General features: G+C 35.9%; 1 protein-coding gene across 4 annotated transcripts in view; it reads left to right on the forward strand.

The window, feature by feature from the left end:
* The window catches only part of LOC149846974 (uncharacterized), a 56,402-nt gene that overhangs the window by 23,426 nt on the left and 7,341 nt on the right, over window positions 1-25,635 (forward strand). For all 4 annotated transcript variants that reach the window (XM_089996711.1, XM_089996713.1, XM_089996710.1 and 1 more), the window contains 3 exons: window positions 6,200-6,358; window positions 18,941-19,051; window positions 19,153-19,295. In XM_089996711.1, coding sequence (XP_089852837.1) covers window positions 6,200-6,358; window positions 18,941-19,051; window positions 19,153-19,295 — 413 coding nt within the window. The remainder of the gene's footprint in view (window positions 1-6,199; window positions 6,359-18,940; window positions 19,052-19,152; window positions 19,296-25,635) is intronic.

Below are 25,635 nucleotides of genomic sequence, written 5' to 3' on the forward strand. Positions count from 1 at the left end.
TATTATGGACCGTTGGAGGGGCCCAATGTCTATAAATGTGGGCCCCTCAATGGCTAAAAAACAAAAAGAATAAAAAAAAAGAAAAATACAAAAGAAAAAGAGCATATTCCAAGAAAAGAATATGCATGAAGAAGAAAAAGACTATTTTACCCTTATAGGGTATTACAACAATATATATATATATATGTATATGTATCTCTCTCTCTCTATATACACGTAGACATATATATAGAATATATATGTATATGTATCTCTCTCTCTATATATATGTAGATATATATAGATTACATTTTAACAGTTGCAACCTTCTCATCTCCCACTCAATGCTCTCTCTCTCTCTCTTTCTCTCTCTCTCGATTCAGCCCCCCCTCTCTCTCTCTCAATATCATGATTGTGAGAATGGGCTCGTGCCCCTTTTTATAAAACGAATAAGACTCCTCTAAAGAGGAGACATCAACTCCGAAATAGAAGTCTTTCTAAAAATAGACGTCCCTCCTTAGCTAAACTACTATATATATTATATTAATACTATAGTTATTATTTTTATCATTATTATAATTACTTATTTATCTTATCACAGATGAATCATGGATCTCGGCCAACAAGTCCAAGATCCATATCAGGATCCAAACTTGCGTCAACTCTATTATACATATATTATATATTATATTAATCTAAACAACGAAAATATAATTATTTAATACAAACTATAGTTACTAAATTTAAAATTATGCACATATTTTGCAAAATATTACGAGGTTTGGTAAAAAAGTCCGCCAATTGGAACTCTCATGTGACATAAGGCAGATTGATTGTTCTTTAAAGATATTCCTCTCGAACATAATGACAATTCATTTCAATGTGCTTTGTTGTTTCGTGAAAGGTGTTGTTGGTGGCAGTGTAGATAGCACTCTTGTTGTCACAACACATTTTTGAAGCTCCTAGAATCTTGGTTCTCATATCAGCCAACAGTCTTCTCAACCACACTACCTTCATTGTGGTAGTAGCCATGACTTGGTACTCGACTTCAATTGAGGAAAGAGAGACCTTCTTTTGCTTTTTGCACCTCAACAAGATCAATGATTTACCTAAAGAAACACAAAAACATGTGGTTGAGTGGCTATTGTTTGGATCACTTTCCCAGTCTGCATTTGTATATGCAAGTAAATCTAATGCAGAAGAGGAAGACATAAATATGCCTCTAAAAAAAGAATTTTTAAGATATCTAATAATACACAAAACAACTTCCATGTGAACCGATGTGGGAGTGTGCTGAAACTGACTAGTTGTGTGCACAACATGTGCTATATTAGGTCTAGTAATAGTTAAGTAAGAAAGATCTCAAATAAGTTGTCTATAAGGAGTTGGATAATCCAGAGGCTCTCTATCATCAATTCTTATCTTGACATTTGTTATTCATTAGTGTCAACCTTCTTATCATCTGATATTTCGGACCTGAAAATAATATCAGAAGCAAACTTAGACTGAGATAATAAATAATTTTTAAGAGAATAAACAACTTCTATTCCTACAAAGTAACGTAAAAGACCCAAATCAGTCATTTCAAAACTAGTTTTAAGAATATTTTTGATATATTGAACTCCCTGTTTGTCGCCTCCTATGATTATCATATCCTCTACATAGAGCAATAAAATGACAGTACCTGCATCAGAATCCTTAACAAATAAAACAATGTTAGTCAAGCAAGATCTAAAATCAATATCAAACTTTGCTGAAATTATTATACCAAGCTTTGGGTGCCTGTTTCAACCCATATAATGCCTTTTGAAGGCGAAAAATCTTTTCTTGAGAAAGACTTATACCAGGAGGTGCCTCCATGTATACTTCTTCCATAAGTTTTTCATTTAAAAATGCATTTTTGACATCCATTTGATATATAGACCAATTTTTAATTGACACTACTGCAATAAGGGTTCTAATCGTGGTTATGTGAGCAACCAAAGCAAATATTTCTTTATAATCAATGTCATGTTCTTGCAAATATCCCTTTGCAACAAACCTAACTTTATATCGCTCAAGAGTAATATCACTCTTGGTTTTTATTTTATATACCCATTTACAACGTATAGGTTTCTTTCTTGGTGAAAGATTTTGAATAGACCAAGTTTGAGTATTTTCTAAAGCTTCAAGTTCTACTCTCGTAGCTTCAACCCATTTAGGGTGTTCTTTAGCCTAAGCATAAGATAAGGGTTCTACATATGAGTGAATTAGGGCTATGCATGCTTGATATTTTGAAGAAAAATAATCATAAGATACAAATTTGGATGGGGGTTTTGATATTCTAGATGATTTCCTAATTTGCAGTTCATCTTTACTAAGGTTAGAAAACTTTTCAAGTGCACATGGAGGGTTTTGATTTCCCCTTTTAGAATCTTGTATATAAGTTTGGTCATTGTGGGACAATCCATCAAGTGAGTCAAAGTCGCTAGATTCAATAACATTCTCCAAATCATGCTCACAATCACAGTTATTAATATCTTGTTTGGAAACAAGATCAAACAAAAAAGAATACTCGGTTAGTACTTCTTTCGGTTGATCCTTATAAAAAAAAATCTTTTTCCAATAATGTAACATTTCGAGAAATCTATAAATTTTCATTTTAGAGTCATAACACCTATAGCCTTTTTGGTTGTCAATATAACCAAAGAAGGCACAATGAATATCTCTAAGAGAAAACTTATCATTCTTATTAGTAAAAATAAAGCATTTGCAACCAAATGTTCTTAATCTTGAATAATCAGTGGAGAGTTTAAAGAGTTTTTCAACTGATGAGCTAGTGTAGAAAAGAAAATAGCATTATGTAACAGTCAAGACAACTTCTGCCCAAAAGACCTTAGGCACATAGCTAATAAGTAAAGTCCTTGAAGTTTCAAAAATGTGCCTGAGTTTTCTCTAAACTAGGCTATTTTGTTGTGGTGTGTGTGAACAAGATTTTTGATGCGTGATGCCATGTGAGTCGAGATAGTTTTCAAATGATTTTGATAAAAATTCTTCTTTAAATCAATTCAAAATATAAAGATATCATTTTCAAATCTATTTTTGACTATCTTATAGAAACTTTGAAATTGAAAAAAAAACTTTGATTTATGCTTAAGTAAATCCAAGTATATCTAGTAAAGTAATCTACAAAAATAACATAATATGCATATCCACCTTTAGATATAATCGGTCCTGGACCCTAAACATCCGAATGAACCAACTCAAATGATCTAGAGGAAATAAAAGTTCTATCTTTAAACAACAATCTTTTCATTTTTTCAAGAACATAGTCTTCACAAGTGAGATCATTAATATTACAAAACTTTTACAAACTTGGAAAGATTTGGATATTAGATACACTGGGATGTCCTAATCTTTTATGCCACAATTTCAAATCCATTTTTTGGACATTACAACAAAAAACATCTTTCGGTATCTTCAAAAAATCCATATAGTAGAGGCCTCTTTTTCTATAGCCTTGCCCAATCAGCTTTCCCGACAGGCGATCCTACACCAAACATTCATTTGAAGAGAAGGGGATATTACAACCATAATCAAATATTTGAGATACAGATAAAAGATTCAAATTTAATTCAGGAATGTATCTAATTTTTGAAATGAGATTATTTTTTATGTTTGAAAGATCTTTTTCAAAACTTTCTATTCTTTTGATTTCAAGCGGCGTACCATCGACCGTAAAAGCTTTTGATACACTTGAGTTGCTATAGCATTTAGATAAAATATCATTGTATGAGGTCATGTGAAAAGATGCACCAACGTCAATAAGCCAAGGAATCTTACCTGGGTCCAAATAAGATGATATCGTGGCCCCAACTAAGGAAGATGACCCTCTAAGAAGAGGTTGAAGAGCTTTAACTAATTGAGCTAGAGACATGCTTCTAATAGATTTTCTTGAAATGTGGGAAAGTCCTTTTCCTTTGGCTCTTGAGGAGAATCAACTGAAGCAACTTTCTTTTCAAATGTTCCTTTTAGTTTAGGACATTGGGGCTTAGTGTATCTTGGTTTATGATAAAAATAACAAATGATTTTTTTTTCTTTCATAGTCATTTTTCGGGCTTGTATAATGATGTGACTTATATGCACGAACATGGATTCTTGGTCTAGAAATGGCTAAGACCGAGTCATCTTCACTTTTGCTTATATGCTTTTTCAATCTATTATCTTCTATACTCAACTCTTCTATAGTGTCTTTAATAAAGGACATTTTTCTTCTATGGAGAAGAATAGACTTGGTAGATTCAAATTCTGGCCGTTAATGAATTGATAAACGTGCTTCGTATCCTTGTCTTTGGCAAAGTTTTATGTCTTTAGGACAATGGCATTTTAGCTCTAGAAGAGCCAATTCTTCCCAAAGTTCGGATAGGTCATTATAATATTCTCTAATAGTTTTATCCTCTTGGACTATAGTCGAACTTTATCTTGCATATTACATATATGTGCAATATCTTTAAAAGAATACATTCTCTTGAGATACCTTGTTAGCATGTTCAAATTTGGCAAGACTTGAATATTTTTTCACATCTACACTACTAATAAGCCAAGACATGATCTTGGCATGTCCCATCGTCCACTCCTTTCGGTTCTTCTCATAAATAGTTATAACTTTAGTTTTATCATTTTCGGTTATAGGAACTTCTTTTTCACCCTCTACCTCAGTGAGAACTAGCTTGGGTTCCAGATCAGATTCATCTACTAATCCCCACGACCCCTTTTCCCAAATAAAGTGCTTCATGATAGAAGCCCATGTTACATAATTGAAACCATTGAGCTTTATGGGTTTAATGGTGACATCATTATCATCCATTTTTACAAGGGATTAAGAGGGAGAAAGAAAAAAAAGAAAACGAGAGAAGAAAAAAATAGAGAGGAGCAAGGAGATGAAAAAGCACGAGCACACCTCTACGATCACACGAGCCAACAAGCTACACTTGCACAATTCTGCGAACACTTGATTCACCAAAGTCTTTCTTTCTTCCGTTGGGCACGAAAAATGAGGCAACAAACAACCTTCAAAAGTCAAGCGCTACCTTACTCTGATACTATGTAATGAAACAAGAAGACTTCAATCACGAACCAAAGTGTTCCCTCAAGGAACCCACTTACAACACTTACAAAGTGAACCACAAAGACCACAAAGTGTTCTAAAAGAACACACTCATAAACCCATGAAAGGAAATAAAATATAATCTATTCAACAAAGAAAGTGTGCTAAAAGGCTTATAAATCAAAGGGGAGAACACCCCTTATATACAAGAGGGTAGTGAAGAGAGAGGCTAAAAAGAGAGGGAGCCAAGTATATATATATATATATGTACAATTTAACAAAAAACACAAATTCCTTCATTTTGGGAATCCCAGACCCAATCATCTAAGACCCCTCATTTGAAGGAAGGATGGTGTGAGCCTGATTCTGGATCCAACTTTGATCTGCATGTTCGCCGATCTCATCAAACTTTTGTAGTCAAAAGCGTTAGTCAGTGCTTAAGCATCATACTCTTAAAAGGCTTAGGCGGGACTAGTCGCCCTAGCTGGACCAAAAAAAGGAAAATATAAAATTAAAATAATTACAAGAAATTCTTAACAACAATAGAAATACATATTCAACTCAGTTATGTAGCTAAACAGCTGAAACTAAAACAACACATCATTCATGAATGAAGCTAAACAATTAAAACATGATTACATTTTTAACATTCGAATCCATCTAAAGTATTACCGTACAAATGCAATATACATGTACAGAAAACTGAAAATGTATACATTGTATACAACAAATCAAGTGCACAGATCTAGAAAAATAATCTAAAATGAGTATACACAAAATCATAAAGCACATATACAAAAAAAATGAATGCATAAACTGTCTGTGTGTGTATATATATAGCTTCAAAAAAAAAAAAGAATGCATAAACTTTCTACGTGTGTGTGTGTGTGTGTGTGTGTGTGTGTGTGTGTGTGTGTGTGTGTGTGTGTGTGTGTGTGTGTGAAGAGGGAAAAAATGAAGAAGAAAGAGACCCTACTGCCTAGGTGCTTGGGCCTAGGCAGAGGGCCACAACTAGGCCGAATAGGCACCTATTCGGTGCTTTTGACTACATAGATTCAAATGTACTGTTAGTTATTGATTTTAATGAGATGCTTCTGCAGCATCACAACGGAACCACATTTACCTGTTGTGCAGGGTATCACTGAACCCATGGGCACTTCACCTGAAGACTCCAGGCTGATGCTGATACATAAAGGTGTATTGCTAGAGGATAGTAGGGAACGTCTACAACTTGCTAGTAGGCACATCAAAGAGAAAAGCCTGTTTTCTAGCATGGAACGCCTGCAGAAAGAGGTACTCTGGTTGCATCTTTCTTTAAATGTTATTATCTCCTCTGCCACAACCCACCACCGGCACCCATAATTTCAGTCTGTTGAGATTATTTTACCTAAATGCTGGAGCATCCCTTGTACTTTTTGCACATTAGGTTGTATAGAGTTGAGAAAAATAAACCAGGTTTGCCTACCAATATTGGAGTGCCAGACTGCCATGCCTTTCTTATGCTCTTCTTTTTTCCATTAAGCAAAACGAATGGGAATTTTGAAGACTTTCATCAAATCTTGATATTTCTTATGTTCCACCTTGAATATATCGTGATATTATCATGAATTTATTGCAACCTCAAAAACACCAAACATACCACATAAAGTTTTATTAAAAGGAAAGACATGTAAAGCCCAATTTCCAGAAAAAAAATTCAAAAGCTCTTGGTTCACTCACGTGATTCCACATCAGCAGCTATTTTGAATTTTTTGGTAAGGGGGGAAAACCCTCTTAAATAGAGGTGGGAGAGGCGATCATTCCCCTCTGTGATATGGGACTATTTTGCGTCCCTTGCTTTTATTCTTTGCATTATATAACCACCAATAGAGGGGCACTCTTCCCCTTCTTCCTCAGTATTGGATCATATCATGTGTTTGAGTGTTTATGCTAAGGTAATGTTACCAACTCATACCACTAAATATATATTCATTAATTTTCATAATACTTCTTATTGCATGTTTATTTCTAATATTTTTAAAAACCGAATTTCTCTAGATTTTTCTCATAAAAACAAAGATTTTGGAAATCTCCTGAGATATTCCATTGCCACGAGCATCATTTATGACCATGCTTTATCTTAATTCTGTGTAATTTAAAAGCAGTCAGTTATCTGTTATTTCTTGTTCCTTAAATGAGGGCCCTTCCTTTTCTCAACTGCAACTGTCAATTCCTTCTCTCTCCAAAACTTCCACAGGCATCCTTTTGGTGTTGGCTTCTAAGTTGGAAGGATGGCTTTGGGAGACCCTCTAAGATTCTTTTTGTAATCTTCTTTGGTGAACTGCCTTTCTGCTCTTCATTTTGTTTTTTGTTCCTTAGATAAGCAGATTCATTACTGTTGAAAGTACACACTTCAACTGAAAACTTCATTAATGCTGAATTATAAGATCACATTTGTCGGCTACATCTTTAGTCTAGCATTTAGCTAGGCAAAGTTCAGGATTCTTTCTTTCCCAAGTATCATAGAAAACTTATTTCCTGTTCTGCAAGTTTATTTAATCTCCAACTTTCCACATCATTTGCCTTTTTGTCGGCTTGCTTAATTGCTACGTTTATATATGGTTTCTCTCATTTACCTAAATTAACTTTCTTAAGAAAGACTGGGCATATAGTACCAGAAAATGTTCTAGATGTTTAGTCATATCCTTTATAAGTAATGAACCTCCAAATAACACAATTACTTGTTGAGACATGGAAGGAATCCTTGAATGGAATGGTGCTGTTTACTTTTATCGTATTTGGGAAAATAGCCCTTCCCAATGTTTCCTTGTCAAGTTACACATCATCTGTGGACTGAAACATGCTATTTGTTAGTTCATCTGATGAACCATTATCATAAGCAAATGTCAAAGATGTCTTTAACCTTATATGAAGCAGGCACAAAATCACATTTTAAGAATTTTAGACTGTTATGGATATTATTTATGTTAACATTTAGACAAAGGAATTGAAATTAAGAGCTGAAGATTTTGACTTTTATCGGCTACAATCATAAGTCTCTGGGATGTTTTTTGTCGTCCCTGAATTGAATAGAGCAATTGGAAATTTGCCATATAACCTCTTATACGACATTGGCAAAAGAATCCAAATATGGTCCTCTTTCTCAATGGAACTTCCCAGTCTTGCAATTTTGCCTTTCCACGGTCTAATCAATGGTCATCCTCTAAATGCTTATTCTATTCCTTGTTATTAGATTCAACATCACCTAAACAATGTGTAGAAGATGACAAACGTAGTTTCTAAGTTCCACAAGAATTCTTTTCACCTACTCTTGATGATCAATCCCTTCTTTGTCATAATTATGCTTGTGTTTCTGATGATCGAGTCATGAGTTTGGTAAACTTTTAAGAAATTGAGTCCTAAACACTGTGCTTGTTACAAAATAATCTAAATAGACAAAAGTTGTACTAAAAACTTCGGCATTGCTTGGGCTTCGTGTAAAGCCCCAAAATTTTTAACCTTAATTATAGTTCAAATATTGAAATTTTGAGACCATTTTTTTATAAGTATAAGTAATTCAGATCTTATAATGCGAAAACAATTTTTAAAAACGGTTAAGACTTTGGGCACGGTTACATTAAAAATAACAATCAAATCAAAATGTATGGGATATACACATTTCAAACCACGTACAATATAAGACTGAAATATGAAGAGTTTTAATTTCATTTCAAATTAGAGTATGAAAACAATACTTCAGTCTCTACGTGATCAAGCACTTAAAACGAAAAGATCATGAATACCAAGATCGCAAGAAAAGAGTGGACCCTCGCGGAACAGCTCAACCAGCCCTTCGCTCCAACTACTCATCATACTTTACCTGCATTACTTGTCTCCCATAAAACGGGGTCAGACTCGCTAAAGTCTGGTAAAGCAACCCAAACTCAAACTTAAAGAAAACATATCAAGCATTTAAAGGTAAAGATATATTATTCATCCATCGTCAAGTGATAGACAAGAGAACAACGTCCTATGAGTCATTCATTTCAAGCATTCGAACATAAAGCATGTAAAAGCATTTCATCACTTAATATTCTATTCAACCTTAACTCACGTAATAAAGCATAATCTATATGCAATCAAGTCATACAAGTCATCGCATAATATATATATATATATATATATATATATATATATATATATGCATTTAAGACATTCATATCATTGTATCATTTTCATATGCATTCATAATTCTTATAAACAATAAGTCAAATCACATTTGACAATTCCAACGTGAAACACATGCACATACCTTATAAGTAATTTAGTTAGATATTCATGATACACATCAATCATGATACATAGGTGTGATATATTTACTCAGACAATCATGATGCAATCATTTGAAATGAAACTATGTAGGCGTGATGTATCATTCACCGAATAAGCTATGTCACATGGGTGCGGGTGCGGCGCAATTTCAAAAATTTTGGACACGAGGACTCAGCTATATATATGTATATATATATATATATGTATATATATATATATATATATATAGAGAGAGAGAGAGAGAGAGAGAGAGAGAAGCAATAACATAGCAACAGAAAAAATTTATTAGCAATTTCATTGTCATTTATCAGTACATGAATATATAAAAATATCAAGTTTTCAGTAGAGAAAATATGACTTGCATATGAAAATATACATCTTACAGGAAGAGGGCACATTCATGTTTCAGTTACCTTTGCTCTGGCTAAATCCTGGTTGTATTGTATTTATATTCCTTTAAATTGATAAATTGAAAGGTATTTTAAGAATATAAAATTATGCATATACAACTACTAAGTATTGGTCCTGAACACTGATAAGCAACTTTCTAGTAGGCAGCTCAAGCATTTACGCTCATTTGAAGAATTTGCATAGTATCAAAAGAAGCACAATATATAAAACAAATCACCCTTAAGATAGATGGAGAGAAAGAAACCAGAAGCATCCAGACGTGTATGTGTGTGTTGGTGTGTTTTGGGGGGAGGTGGGGCAGATAAACATTAAACAAGCACTACATGAACCAGTCAAAGTATGTTTCTGTTTAATAAGTGTATGCCCCATGAAAGCAGGGCCCACTCAAGCATGATATTGGTAGTGCACACCCTTCGCTGGAGGAATCACGCTTCCCCTTAAAGATCACACATCCCCAATCAAATGGATCAGAGTTGCATAGACTGCAAGTCACAGACTGTGCACAGTCACAGACTGTGCAGTTGCAGTTGCACAGTCTGTGACTGTGCAACTACATTGCAGTCTGGTTATATATATATATTTAAAAAAAAAGTTATATAAAAAATGTTTTTTTTTGCTTTTCGTCTTAAAAATGGACATTTTTGGACTCGGTCAAAGTTGATCGAGTCCAAAATATGGACGGACTCGGCCTCGACTCTTTGACCGAGTCCGACTCGGCGTTGACCGAGTCTGGGCCGAGTCCGAAGCCGCACCCGTGTCGGGGCATGTCGACTCGAGTGCGGCGCCTCCCTAGCCAAGTCCGTGTGACATAGCTAATAAGTCAGAACTAATCATTTGTAGGCGTGATGTGTCATTCACCTATACGCTAACATAAACGTCACAATCATAACCTCATATCAAGATTTAAAATCATTAAGGATCTGATTATCATATCCGAGTTCAATATATAACCATGCTATAATAGAAAAACCAAATCTATAGATTCATAACTGGCTATCTTAATCAACTCAGAAGATCATCACAATTCATCATAACATTTCATTTATTCATAATAAAGATTCACAAAATCCACGCCCGATCACCTGGTCTGAAAAATGTACAACCTCACAAGGAGTTACCGCTCTAGACGGATGGTTTGCCTGGTCTTGGACAATGCACTTTTTTCACAAGAATATACCGTCTTCGTGGGCTACCCGCTCTTGGACAATGCACTTCCTCACGGAGACTTACCGCTCTAGCCAGATTACCTGATTTGGTCATGCACACCCTCACAAAGAATCTTTTTGGGGACAGTTCCTCAACGGGTACCATATCCAGTGAAAACTATTGTGATATATGCATCAATACAATTGATGACTCTCAAGGTCGATAGTCATCAACACGGGCATAAGCATGTATACAATCAAAGCATCACATCATACATCACTTCATATGTTATTAAAATTATAAAATCACACATTTAACCAATAAGGCTTCATGAACCAAAGTTCACTATTGAACTTAAACATTTATCGCATGCATTCATAATTTCATTTCACGTGGCATTTAAATCATATCATATATAAGCATATTATCCTACGCATCATATCATCACCACAAAGAACATTGCACTTCGTAAATTGAACCTCGAAGCATGCGTAAACAAAACATGAGTTCTATGCATGCATACGTGAACATGCACATTTCATAATACGAAGCAACTAAACTTCAACATACATAACTCCTACGTAGTTCGAGATTTGCACACACAATAAAAGTCATATGCATTTTTTACTACATAAATCGATATATCACCTTAGATATAATTGTGTAAGGGTTGGTCAAAATCTCATTGACCATCCTACCGTACATCATACACATATATTTCTCAAGCAAACAAGACATACAAGTTCAAAACAATTTATAACATTCACATGCATTCTTCTATACAAGAATAAATGAGTTCATCATATGACAATATATATAACATTCACGGTATGTAACGCCCCAAAAATCCAGACTTGTAACTTTTTAGAAAAGTTTAGAAAGCATTGAAATCATACAATAATCAGAGTTTAAATAATACTTCAGCGGAAAATGATATTTTTTAAAACCACAAGTCAATGGATCTTGAGCACATTACAGCGTAAACTTTCCTTTTGTCAAATCCCGCACAACCATTGAAATCAAATGGTTTAGAAACAGAATTTCAATAATTGAGAATTCGTTTGTTGAAACCAAGAAGAAGCTTACTAAAACAGTTTTATTAACTCACGGTTTAATAAAAGAGAAATTTTGAAACACACTTTATACCAAATTTACCAACATGTCCTCAGGAGCGAAACGTCAGGGAAAAAGCTCTATCTTGACCTCATCACGCCATCGTGTCATCGCAGACTGTATTACCTATCCAAAACCTGCCCATAAAATGGGTCAGTTTCACTAAAAACTGGTAGGTGCACAGACAGGACAATATTGAACATAATTAAGCAGAATAATTTAATATGTCAAGTAGATAGGCAATTATATAGCAATTTAATTTCAACAGATTCACAGAGCAACGACCATGAGCACAATGCTAAAATTTTTACAAGCATTTTATTGGCACAAGTAGGCTAACTATTACAAGCAAAGCGCTACACAAGAAAGTTAACTAGCAAAATACAATGCTTCATCAACCACACACACAATTCCATAAGTATTGAACCTGTTGTACACTATAACTTTCACACGTGCATGATTGAACATATTATGTGATCAGATTTAAATTATGTTTCGATATTAACTGGCCAAGCGGGTACGCACAAGGCACGACTCTAGAAACAGCCTAGACTGATCCGGGGGTTTATTATGCTATGTATTTTATGATAACCCGGATAGCTGACTGAGTCCGCACCTAAGGGGACGGTCGGTGACCAAGAGAGAAATCCCCAAAGCAGCATAAATAATGGATGCATCCCAAACATGGAGAGCTACCACCTAGGATAATTATGGTAGTATCATTCCCCTAACTCCGATGACTGGGGAAGCCGAGTCTTTTGCTCGTAACTGCCATTAATGGCCTGTCCATCGAAGTTTTGTACCTTCCTGTCCTCTCTCCTGACAGGAGTCAGCGATTCGAATGAGTACATCAGGGGTAGTTAACTGAAGACTCATTCTACATACTCTGGTCTTTCGACCCACTCGAGTATCTTGCCGGTGAAGGCGAAAACATCACTTATTTAGGTGATCACAACATTTTGTTATTTGCGCTCATCGAGGTTGCCACAACCTACTCATCCAATCATCGCAACGTACAAAGACGTACTTGTCAAAAAGTACGGTCGTACATGTCATAAGTACGACTACGATGAAAGGGATATGGTTCCACAAAAGAAACCCCAACAGATATTATCTGCAAAAGAATTAATACAACACAGCCTGGCAAGATAAGTTTGAATTCACTTCAACAACATTTTTCATATTTCATGATGCAAGGTCATCTCGGATCTCTCGTCCGATCAGCAAAGTACTTAACATGTTGTGCATGTCTAAAAGTACGCTATATTGAATCAGGGAGGTCTGTGGGCTTCTCAAAAGGAATACCCAACACCCAACTTCAAAACAATTCAAAGAATATAGGAGTGCTCATTTGGCACGATTCATCCTTAAAAGCCATAATGCCACATTAAGTCATTCACACAAGACACAACACTATCAATCTTACATCCAAAATTTATCTTAGTATCGACATGTTACACTAGATTGATACATAAGGAATGGGTCCTTCAACAGAACCCCACTCATTCATATGCTCATGCCCATGATCAGGGTTATTCAAAATGAGCCGCAACTTGAGTCAAGGTTATAAAACATTTCTCCCAAGTGTGTGGACTTGGGAGGGGCCAAATGTGACTTCGCAATCCTGCAAGATTTAATCATACTTTGCAAAAGTTGTGCATTTTGAAGAGCCCGGGGTTTGCAGAAGGAAATCCTCTTTAAAAGAACTATAGTGCTCAAGTGCAACTTCTGGTGTTTTGAAAACAGGTGATAACAGGATATGCACAAGACTACAATTATGTAAGTACATATTTACCATGAGTGTGAGCATATGCAGGTTATAACATGTCAACAAACAACTCTCGACTTGCGATGCCGCACATCGAGGGAAAAGCACATAAGTAATACATGAGGTACCAACACCATACATTGACCACTTAGACAGGCAAACACATAAGGTCATAAGTAATACACGAGACACAAGGTCGTACCTCACTCAAAGGAAACGTGCAGGCAAAAATGGATACAAGCAAACAAGGGCATATGTATTTCAAGAAATACGAAACCACACCTCAAATTCATAAACACTACGCAAAATAATAATCGAATAATGAAATTGTACATCCACCCATAGAAAGGTACAGGCGAGTATACATGTAAGCAACTTAGGGCATAAGTATTGCAAAAAGTGCGAAACCACCTTCAACACGTAAGCAAATACACAAATTACTACTCGAAGAGTAAAACCGTACATCGACTCATAAACATGGAGACAAGAATAATAAGTCACGCAAAAGCAGTATAAATCTAAGTACAACTAGCATAGACATTTTAATTATTTCAACTTAATTAGATCTTATTGCCCCTTGTGCAACTTTACCCTACCTTGGGATGTCGTGCAACTGCGTACGCCTACGCGTGAGGATAATATGAGGGTTGAGTCGCAGAGCACGAGCGAGACCTGTTGCGTAAATCTGCAAGAGTGCGAAACATTTAATTAAGCTAATCTAATTAATGGTGCGATGAGGACATGGGTAGGTTTAGGCGACAGGCACTGCCGAAAACAGCAAGGCGGTAGGGGCCCTCGGCTCCTTCCGACAGAACAATAAAATAGCAGGGGCTTCAGCCCCTGCCTGACGAGGAAGCGAAGGGCAGGGGCCTCTGCCCCTGCCAAACAAGGTCACGCATGGCAGGGGCATCGGCCCCTACCTGACAAATCAAAATGTACGAGATATACACATTTCAAACTACGTACAATATAAGACTGAAATATGAAGAGTTTTGATTTAATTTCAAATCAGAGTATGAAAACAATACTTCAGTCTCTACATGATCAAACACTTAAAACGAAAAGATTATGAATACCAAGATCACAAGGTAAGAGTGGACCTTCGCGGATGCAGCTCGACCAACCCTTCGCTCCAACTACTCATCATACTTTACCTGCATTACGTGTCTCCCATAAAACTGGGTCAGACTCGCTAAAGATTGGTAAAGCAACCCAAACTCAAACTTAAAGAAAACATATCAAGCATTTAAAGGTAAAGATATATTATTCATCCATCGCCAAGTGATAGACAAGGGAACAACGTCCTATGAGTCATTCATTTCAAGCATTCGAACATAAAGCATGTAAAAGCATTTCATCACTTAATATTCTATTCAACCTTAACTCATGTAATAAAGCATAATCTATATGCAATCAAGTCATACAAGTCATCGCATAAAAATATATATATATATATAAGACATTTATATCATTGCATCATTTTCATATGCATTCATAATTCTTATAAACAATAAGTCAAATCACATTTGACTATTCCAACGTGAAACACGCGCACATACCTTATAAGTAATTTAGTTAGATATTCGTGATACACATCAATCATGATACATAGGTGTGATATATTTAGTCAGACAATCATAATGCAATCATTTGAAATGAAACTATGTAGGCGTGATGTATCATTCACCTAATAAGTCAGAACTAATCATTTGTAGGCGTGATGTGTCATTCACCTATACGCTAACATAAACGTCACAATCATAACCTCATATCAAGATTTAAAATCATTAAGGATCTGATTATCATATCCGAGTTCAATATATAACCATGCTATAATAGAAAAACCAAATCTATAGATTCATAACTGGCTATCTTAATCAACTCAGAAGATCATCACAATTCATCATAACATTTCATTTATTCATAATAAAGATTCACAAAATCCACGCCCGATCACCTGGTCTGAAAAATGTACAACCTCACAAGGAGTTACCGCTCTAGACGGATGGTTTGCCTGGTCTTGGACAATGCACTTTTTTCACAAGAATATACCGTCTTCGTGGGCTACCCGCTCTTGGACAATGCACTTCCTCACGGAGACTTACCGCTCTAGCCAGATTACCTGATTTGGTCATGCACACCCTCACAAAGAATCTTTTTGGGGACAGTTCCTCAACGGGTACCATATCCAGTGAAAACTATTGTGATATATGCATCAATACAATTGATGACTCTCAAGGTCGATAGTCATCAACACGGGCATAAGCATGTATACAATCAAAGCATCACATCATACATCACTTCATATGTTATTAAAATTATAAAATCACACATTTAACCAATAAGGCTTCATGAACCAAAGTTCACTATTGAACTTAAACATTTATCGCATGCATTCATAATTTCATTTCACGTGGCATTTAAATCATATCATATATAAGCATATTATCCTACGCATCATATCATCACCACAAAGAACATTGCACTTCGTAAATTGAACCTCGAAGCATGCGTAAACAAAACATGAGTTCTATGCATGCATACGTGAACATGCACATTTCATAATACGAAGCAACTAAACTTCAACATACATAACTCCTACGTAGTTCGAGATTTGCACACACAATAAAAGTCATATGCATTTTTTACTACATAAATCGATATATCACCTTAGATATAATTGTGTAAGGGTTGGTCAAAATCTCATTGACCATCCTACCGTACATCATACACATATATTTCTCAAGCAAACAAGACATACAAGTTCAAAACAATTTATAACATTCACATGCATTCTTCTATACAAGAATGAATGAGTCCATATATATGTAAATAGTGATTTATAGCCTAAAATAGTTCTATAAATGCAAATTATACCCTGATTGACTTGAATGAACAAATGAATATGTAATAAATAAATAAATGAAATTCAAAAGGTAGAAACACATTTCTAATTTGGAGATAAAAAAATGAGTTAATAATCCTTAAAAATTATGGGTTTTACACTTTGACTATGCATCTATGCCATAGCTACATGTTAAACCTTGCATGGACTCACTGGGCATGGTACTGCTCAAAATTAGACACGGTGTACACTAACACAGGCTAACATAGCCAATGCTATGTCCAACTTGGTCAATGTCAATCATGCGGAACATAGTCAATCATGTGTGTAAAGGTTATTTTTGTAATTTCTAAAACAATAACAAAACGTAAAATGCTTTGTTTCTCTGTCTTTCCTTCAAAGGCTTCTAGCTCCAACTCCAACCACTGTCTTTGGAGTGGATAATGTAGAGATTTTGGCAAGATAGTTACCCGCTCTCTCTCTCTCTCTCGTGAGCGCGCGCCCGCACACACATTTTTGTTCTTGTTCTTGATGTGATAGCAAAACTTTGTTTGCTGACAGCTCTGTTCACATCCTATTCTTTAGTAGACACCAGACACTACTGACCATTCCATGTGGCGACAACCCTTCAACCTCTCTCTCTCTCTCTCTCTCTCTCTCTCTTGCTGGTTGGTACAATAAAAAGTGCAAAGAGTGAAAATGTTAACACTTTCACGCCATATAAAGTAAAAAAAGTTAATAGTAAGAGAAAGAGAAGACCACAATGGTATTTTGAATTTTCTATGGCTTTAAGATGAAACTCTTCCCTTTAATAAAGTTCAAAGGAGTACATTTAATTTAAGGGTTTTTTTTGGTTGAATGACAAGCATACTTTATGCACTCATGTCCTAATTAAAAAAAGGCAATTTTGTGTCTCGTGCCCACAATGCCAATGTCACATAGCTAGGTGTTGAATAAGGACCTTTTTTGCAAAAAACAAAACAGAACAAGCGACATAAAGAGAGAGAGAGAGAGAGAGAGAGAGAGAGAGAGAGAGAGAGAGAGAGAGAGAGAGAGAGAGAGCACCATTCTCCTCTTTCTTCTTTTCCTTGGGTCTATGGGTAGCTAAAGTAAAGGGGAGAGAGGGTAAGAGAAAGAGGGAGAGGAAGGTAGTAAAGGGGGCAGGAGAGTCGGGCTTGATTCACCCTTTTTTGTCTTTAGTTTTTTCTTTTTTTTTTTCTTGAAAAAGATATAAAAGTTATCTAGGTAAGCATAGTTGGTCGACTGGTACATGGCCAAGTAGAAGGTTGAGGTCTAGTTGTTCATCAATGCATAAGTCACCAGGTGCCTAGTTGACTGCTTAGGTGCACTTTTGATTATAAAAAATATATTGTTAAATCATTAAATACATAAATGTGCCCCTATGTCCTATTTCCATTAAAGTATCATATTCATGTCATGTGCTAGAATATATTCTGTGTATGGATACTCCATTTTGACTCCCATTCTGTATCCTCTTATATAGAAGTCATTTTGGAAACTTCATGAAAAGGCCGTATCCTTGTATCGTCAGCTGTATCCATGTGACAGTCACATATATTACCTTGTATCTGATTTGGATCGTGTGTGTGTGTGCTATATTTGATCTACTGTTTTGTGTCTATGTTATATGTACCTTGTTCCTTTGCTATCAAAAGCACTAGGTGGTACTTGGACACTAAGCTCACCTATTGCCTAGGCATGCCTAATTGTCACATGGAATCACCTAGTTAAAAATTTCTAACAAATAAAAAAATGTAACATGTTGAAAAAACGTAATAACATGATAATTATACATCTTTTTTATATGGGACTTGAAAGAAAGGCTTGAATTTAGCTGTTTCAGATCACATCATTGTACATCTCCACTATGTATAACTAGTTTAATACAAAATATAAATTATAAATATGATACCTATTACCTAGTCAAAGAAGAACAAAATGTCAACAAGTGTCATGACTAATCCCAATGAATGTGGAAAAATACATTATAATAGTTTAAATGCATGGCATCATTTGTAATGACAGTCATCTATTAGTAAAAAAACGAATGATGTCCTATAGAGTTCACTGCTCGCCCTTCACTTTCTTAATTGCAGAATAGACCAGCCATTTAAGCTGAATTGTTCTCTTTTCTGATCATACACGGCTTACACACGCACAGGCAGAGCCTTCTGAGCATTATTTTTTCTTAGTATATATGATGTCTTACATGGTTCTTCTGCTTCTATTTTTTATCTGTGTTCCTGTTTATGCCCTACAGTTAGAAAAGATGAAAAATGAGAATTTGGCTCCATTGCTTGACCAAATGGAACAACACCCTGACGTGGTTTATGAAGAACCATTTCAAAGAGAAGTGTCACAATTAAACATGGTTAGTGGTTCTCTAACATCCAGCAAAAGCAGTTTTCAATTATTTTCCAATTGAACTTATCCTGAAACTTACTGTGATCTTGTGTTCGTCGACTTGGATAGGCAAATGAACAATTGGGTCACATATTTCCTCAATTCAATGGATTTCTGGAAAGTGGAAATGCTTTGCAAAGGGTACTTGCCTTGGAAATTGAGTTGGCGGAGGCACTGCAGACAAAGAAGAAAGACACGATGCATTTTCAAAGGTATGTGAAAACATGAAAAATGTAGCTTGGTGCAGTTCACATCTTATAAACATTCAGTAACTCTTTTGTTCCTTTTCTTTATGTTTGTCTTTTCCAGTTTGTGCATATAAGAATCTTCTCAAAAAATTACATTTTTCAGTTTCTTATGGTACTTTGTCTGATTGAGCTCCTCTGGCAGTATTGTTGTATTAATATTGTAAAATCTTAAGCTTCTTAGGAGAGCAACACAATGCCTCATTGCTACATATCTAGATTATGAGGAGCTTCTTTACCAATTTTGATTCTCACACCATGTTGAAGAGTCTCGAAGGATAACTTGATCAGATGTGGAAAGAAGTAATGTTGTTAAAGATGGATTCATTATAGAAGAATGAGATCAGAACCACTGCATAGGGCTACCCATTATAGTGGTATCAGTTTGGGGCACAAGGCAAGAGTATTCTCATGGATTGTCATCATGGGAAATTTTAACTTCCATACAACCTCAATAAAGGGGGCTATTCTCTAGCTAGCTTGTAACATCATCTAGAGTAATGTAATGTTAGAAAGTGACTTGAAATACATTGGGTTCAATAATGAATCCATATCTATGCACGTGAAGTGCAAATATACCCATTAAAGGGAAACAACATAAGCACATAATGTGCTAACACATAAAACCCATAAAAAGGGAAAAATATGACATAAAGTCATAAGTTGCATATCATTGAAGAATAATGGAGAAGGGGTAAAAACCCCATTACAATGGAGCATAAGCTCCCTCAAGAAGTAAGAAATACAAAGGGGAGAGCCCCTATTTATAACAACAAAAAGGAGCCTTGGAGGGGCTCCACTCATAGACGTTGGAGCCCCTCCAACGGTCACAAATGTGACCGTTGGAAGGGGCCCAACGTCTATTTGAGTGGGCCCCCCAAGGTACCTTTTGGTACTTGAGAAAAAAGAAATAAAAAATAAAAGAAAAAGAAAAATAAAATAAATTACAATCACATTCATAAAGTGAATGTGCGTAAAATAGAGGAAAAGACTAAAATACCCCTACGGCTAAATAAAAGGAAAATATATATTTTATATATATAAATAGGAGGATACATATACATATATACCATATATGTATATGTATCATCTTTTATATATATAAAATATGTCTAATTACAACAATTGATGGGTACATTTTAACACCCCCCCTCAAGCTTTGCAGGGAAACGAAAAGATTGAAAAAAGGGCAAAACTCCATGAGGCTTTGGCGACTCCAAGAGGCTTCGACAAGGATGCAATGAAACTTGAAATAGCCTTCCTCCAATTGTCTTCAAATGATGAACCCATTTCCCGAACCATCCAGGGTACTTCCCTTTGTCCTATCTCCAAGATCCTGAGAAAAGAAAACAACAAAGAACAAGTAAACAATATCTTTGCACTTTACTAAAAAAAAAAGGAACATTCCTAACAAGGTGCAAAATTTATGCATAATATGATAGTTACTTTAGTATGAAACGAAAAATTTAGAAAACCAAAGTTTCTAAATCATACATTATGTTAAAACAAAATGAGCGGAAGCAAATTATGCAAAAAATGCAAGAATGCATAATGCATTCATAAGGTCCACCATTGGACAAATATAACCCCATAATGGGGAATAACAAAATGATCCACTAAGGGATACCACAAGAAGCCTACGAAGAGGCATAATATACATATGCTTTATTGAATGAGAGCCCCAAAAAGGCCATAAAGAGCATATGCATATACGAATCATTATATGAATTGATACTCAAAGAACTAAAACATGCTTCAAACATGTAGTGAAGTTCCAAATAAGAGAAACGAAGTCTCCAAGCATACTTTAGGCAAAATAAGCCCAAGAGTTCACAAGGTTTTTAAAAACATTTATGAAAGTCACACTTAATTGAAAAGAAGAAAAAAAACATTTTACATATAAGGGTGGCAAAAACCATAAGCACTTAATATATAGATTAAATGCTAAGAAATCAACTTGATATGCATATCAAAAAGATGATTTACTTGAAAAACACAAGTCATGAATGAAATTTTGCAAATTTCAATAATAGTTTATTCATTACAAACAACTTCCTCATTAGTCCTCCAAAACCCATAAATCAAGTGTATAAGCTACTAGATCAGGAATATAAAGCCATTAAAGGCAAAAGACACACACAAAGGTGTGTAAACGAACCTCTTGTCTACATATAATAATACTTGAAATAAGTGCATCTACGACAAGAGCAAAAGAATACATGCCAACATGGACTAAAAAGTATCTCTTGTCTACGTAAAAATACACTTAAAACCAAGTATGTTCAGCTACTAGAACAAGAGTAATAAGCCAACCATGGGCTAAAACATAATACATCTCTTGTCTACATAAGATGGCACTTGAAATGAGTGAAATAAGCCAACCATGGGCATACAACACAAACGCCAACATGGACTAAGATCACACACGATGGTGTGAATCAACGTGTCTTGTCTACATATAAGATCACTCAAGACAAGTGTGTTCAGCTACTAGACCAAGAGAGCAAAAGCCAACAAAGGGCTAAAAACACACGAACAACAACAACAACAACAACAACAACAACAACAACAACAACAACAACAACAACTACGCCTTCATCCCAAAACCATTGGGGTCAGCGATATGAACCAAAAAAGGAATTCATTTGGGGTCTTCCACATGAATCCTTTTCCTCCAATCATTTCTATCCAATGCCATGTCCTCCGTGAGGTTCAAAGCATTCATATCTTTTCCTATCATCTCCATCCAAGTCTTCCTAGGCCTACCCCGACCTCTTTTAACTAATATATTTTCCCATTTCTCCAACCTTCTAACTGGAGCATCATTAGGCCTTCGCCGAATATGTCTAAACCACCATAAACGATTCTCTCGCATCTTATTTTCAATGGGTGCAACACCTACCTTCTTACGTATCTCCTCGTTCCGAATCTTATCTTTTATTGTATTTCCACACATCCATCTAAGCATCCGCATCTCAGCTACACTCATTTTTTGAATATGATGTCTCTTGGCAGCCCAACATTCCGAACCATATAGTAAAGCGGGTCTAATAGTCGTCCTATAAAACTTTCTCTTCAACCGCAATGGCATTCTACGATCGCACAACACTCCAGTTGCACTTTTCCATTTCATCCACCCAACCTTTATCCTATGATTTACATCCCCATCAATTTCTCCATACTTTTGAATGATGGATCCCAAATATTTGAAATAATCATTCACCGGTATTTCTTGCTCACCGAGCTTCACTACACTCCCATCACTACTTCGTTGCTTACTAAACCGACATTCCATATATTCCGTCTTACTCTTACTCAACTTAAAACCTCTAGCTTCCAATGTTTGTCTCCATGATTCTAACTTAGCATTAACCCCAGCTCTAGACTCATCAATCAAAACAATATCATCAGCAAACAACATACACCACGGTACATTTTCTTGAATTGATCTCGTAAGCTCATCCATCACTATCGCAAATAGGAAAGGGCTTAAAGCAGATCCTTGATGTAACCCAACCGTTATCGGAAAATTGGTTGTCACCCCTCCACAAGTGCGGACATTGGTTACTACTCCTTCATACATATCTTTAATTATACTAATGTACTTGAGAGAAACCCCTTTCTTCATCATTGTCCACCAAAGAACGTCCCTAGGTACTCTATTGTATGCCTTTTCTAAATCAATAAAAACCATATGCAAATCTTTGTTCCTCTCTCTATATCTTTCAATAAGTTGTCTAAGAAGATGTATAGCTTCCATAGTTGATCTACCAGGCATAAAACCAAACTGATTCTCCGATATCATGACAACCTTCCTCAACCTAGACTCAATCACCCTCTCCCAAAGTTTCATAGTATGACTCATGAGTTTTATACCACGATAGTTTGTGCAATCTTGTATATCACCCTTATTCTTATATAAAGGCACCAAAGTACTCTTCCTCCACTCATTAGGCATCTTATTTGTTCGCCAAATCAAGTTAAAAAGATTTGTCAACCATTCTAAACCTTTCTCTCCCAAGCATTTCCAAGCCTCGATAGGTATACCATCTGGGCCAACTGCCCTTCTTGATTTCATTTTCTTCAAAGCCTCTGCAATTTCTTTCTTTTGAATCTTGCGCATGAAGTCACGATTTATCTCATAAAAAGGAATGGCGATGTCTCCAAGATCTTGAGCATGACTATCATTAAATAGCTTATCAAAATAATCTTTCCATCTCTCCTTAATCTCCTCATCTTTGACTAAAACCCTTTGCGTTTCATCTTTGATACATCTAACCATACCCAAATCCTTCGATTTCCTATCTCTCATCTTTGCAAGCCTATAAATATCCTTCTCGCCTTCTTTGGTATCCAACTTGTCATAAACCTCCTTATATACCTTAGCCCTCGCGTTTCGAACAACTTTTTTAGCTTCCTTCTTTGCTATCATATACTTCTCCAAATTCTCATTATCACGACTCTTACTTAGATTTCTATAACACTCTCTTTTAACCTTAATAGCTACTTTGACATCCTCGTTCCACCATGATGTATCCTTACCTAGTGGTGCACCGCCTTTAGACTCACCCAATACCTCCTTAGCCACTTTTCTCATGCCACCCGCTATCTTATTCCACATTGATTCTGAATCCTCCTCGAGACACCAATCAACTTCCTTAACTACCTGTTCTACAAACATTCCTTGTTTAGCTCCTTTCAGTGCCCACCACTTAATTCTAGGATCTATCTTATGTCTATCCCTTTTGAGGCATTGTCTAATTCTACAACAACAACAACAACAACTACGCCTTCATCCCAAAACAATTGGGGTCAGCGATATGAACCAAAAAAGAAATTCATTTTGGGTCTTCCACATGAATCCTTTTCCTCCAATCATTTCTATCCAACGCCATGTCCTCGGTGAGGTTCAAAGCATTCATATCCTTTCCTATCATCTCCTTCCAAGTCTTCCTAGGCCTACTCCGACCTCTTTTAACTAATATATTTTCCCATTTCTCCAACCTTCTAACTGGAGCATCATTAGGCCTTCGCCGAATATGTCCAAACCACCGTAAACGATTCTCTCGCATCTTATTTTCAATGGGTGCAACACCTACCTTCTTACGTATCTCTTCGTTCCGAATCTTATCTTTTATTGTATTTCCACACATCCATCTAAGCATCCGCATCTCAGCTACACTCATTTTTTGAATATGATGTCTCTTGGCAGCCCAACATTCCGTACCATATAGTAAAGCGGGTCTAATAGTCGTCCTATAAAACTTTCCCTTCAACCGCAATGGCATTCTACGATCGCACAGCACTCCAGTAGCACTTTTCCATTTCATCCACCCAACCTTTATCCTATGATTTACATCTCCATCAATTTCTCCATACTTTTGAATGATGGATCCCAAATATTTGAAATAATCATTCACCGGTATATCTTGCTCACCAAGCTTCACTACACTCCCATCACTACTTCGTTGCTTACTAAACCGACATTCCATATATTCAGTCTTACTCTTACTCAACTTAAAACCTCTAGCTTCCAATGTCTGTCTCCATAATTCTAACTTAGCATTAACCCCAGCTCTAGACTCATCAATCAAAACAATATCATCAGCAAACAACATACACCACGGTACATTTTCTTGAATTGATCTCGTAAGCTCATCCATCACTATCGCAAATAGGAAAGGGCTTAAAGCAGATCCTTGATGTAACCCAACCGTTATCGGAAAATTGGTTGTCACCCCTCCACAAGTGCGGACATTGGTTACTACTCCTTCATACATATCTTTAATTATACTAATGTACTTGAGAGAAACACCTTTCTTCATCATTGTCCACCAGAGAACGTCCCTAGGTACTCTATCGTATGCCTTCTCTAAATCAATAAAAACCATATGCAAATCTTTGTTCCTCTCTCTATATCTTTCAATAAGTTGTCTAAGAAGATGTATAGCTTCCATAGTTGATCTTCCATGCATAAAACCAAATTGATTCTCCGATATCATGACAACCTTCCTCAACCTAGACTCAATCACCCTCTCCCAAAGTTTCATAGTATGACTCATGAGTTTTATACCACGATAGTTTGTGCAATCTTGTATATCACCCTTATTCTTATATAAAGGCACCAAAGTACTCTTCCTCCACTCATTAGGCATCTTATTTGTTCGCCAAATCAAGTTAAAAAGATTTGTCAACCATTCTAAACCTTTCTCTCCCAAGCATTTCCAAGCCTCGATAGGTATACCATCTGGGCCAACTGCCCTTCTTGATTTCATTTTCTTCAAAGCCTCTGCAATTTCTTTCTTTT

This window comes from Nuphar pumila, chromosome 2, assembly GCF_984573655.1.
Source record: "Nuphar pumila chromosome 2, dmNupPumi1.hap1.1, whole genome shotgun sequence".
In the NCBI taxonomy this organism is placed as follows: Eukaryota; Viridiplantae; Streptophyta; class Magnoliopsida; order Nymphaeales; family Nymphaeaceae; genus Nuphar; species Nuphar pumila.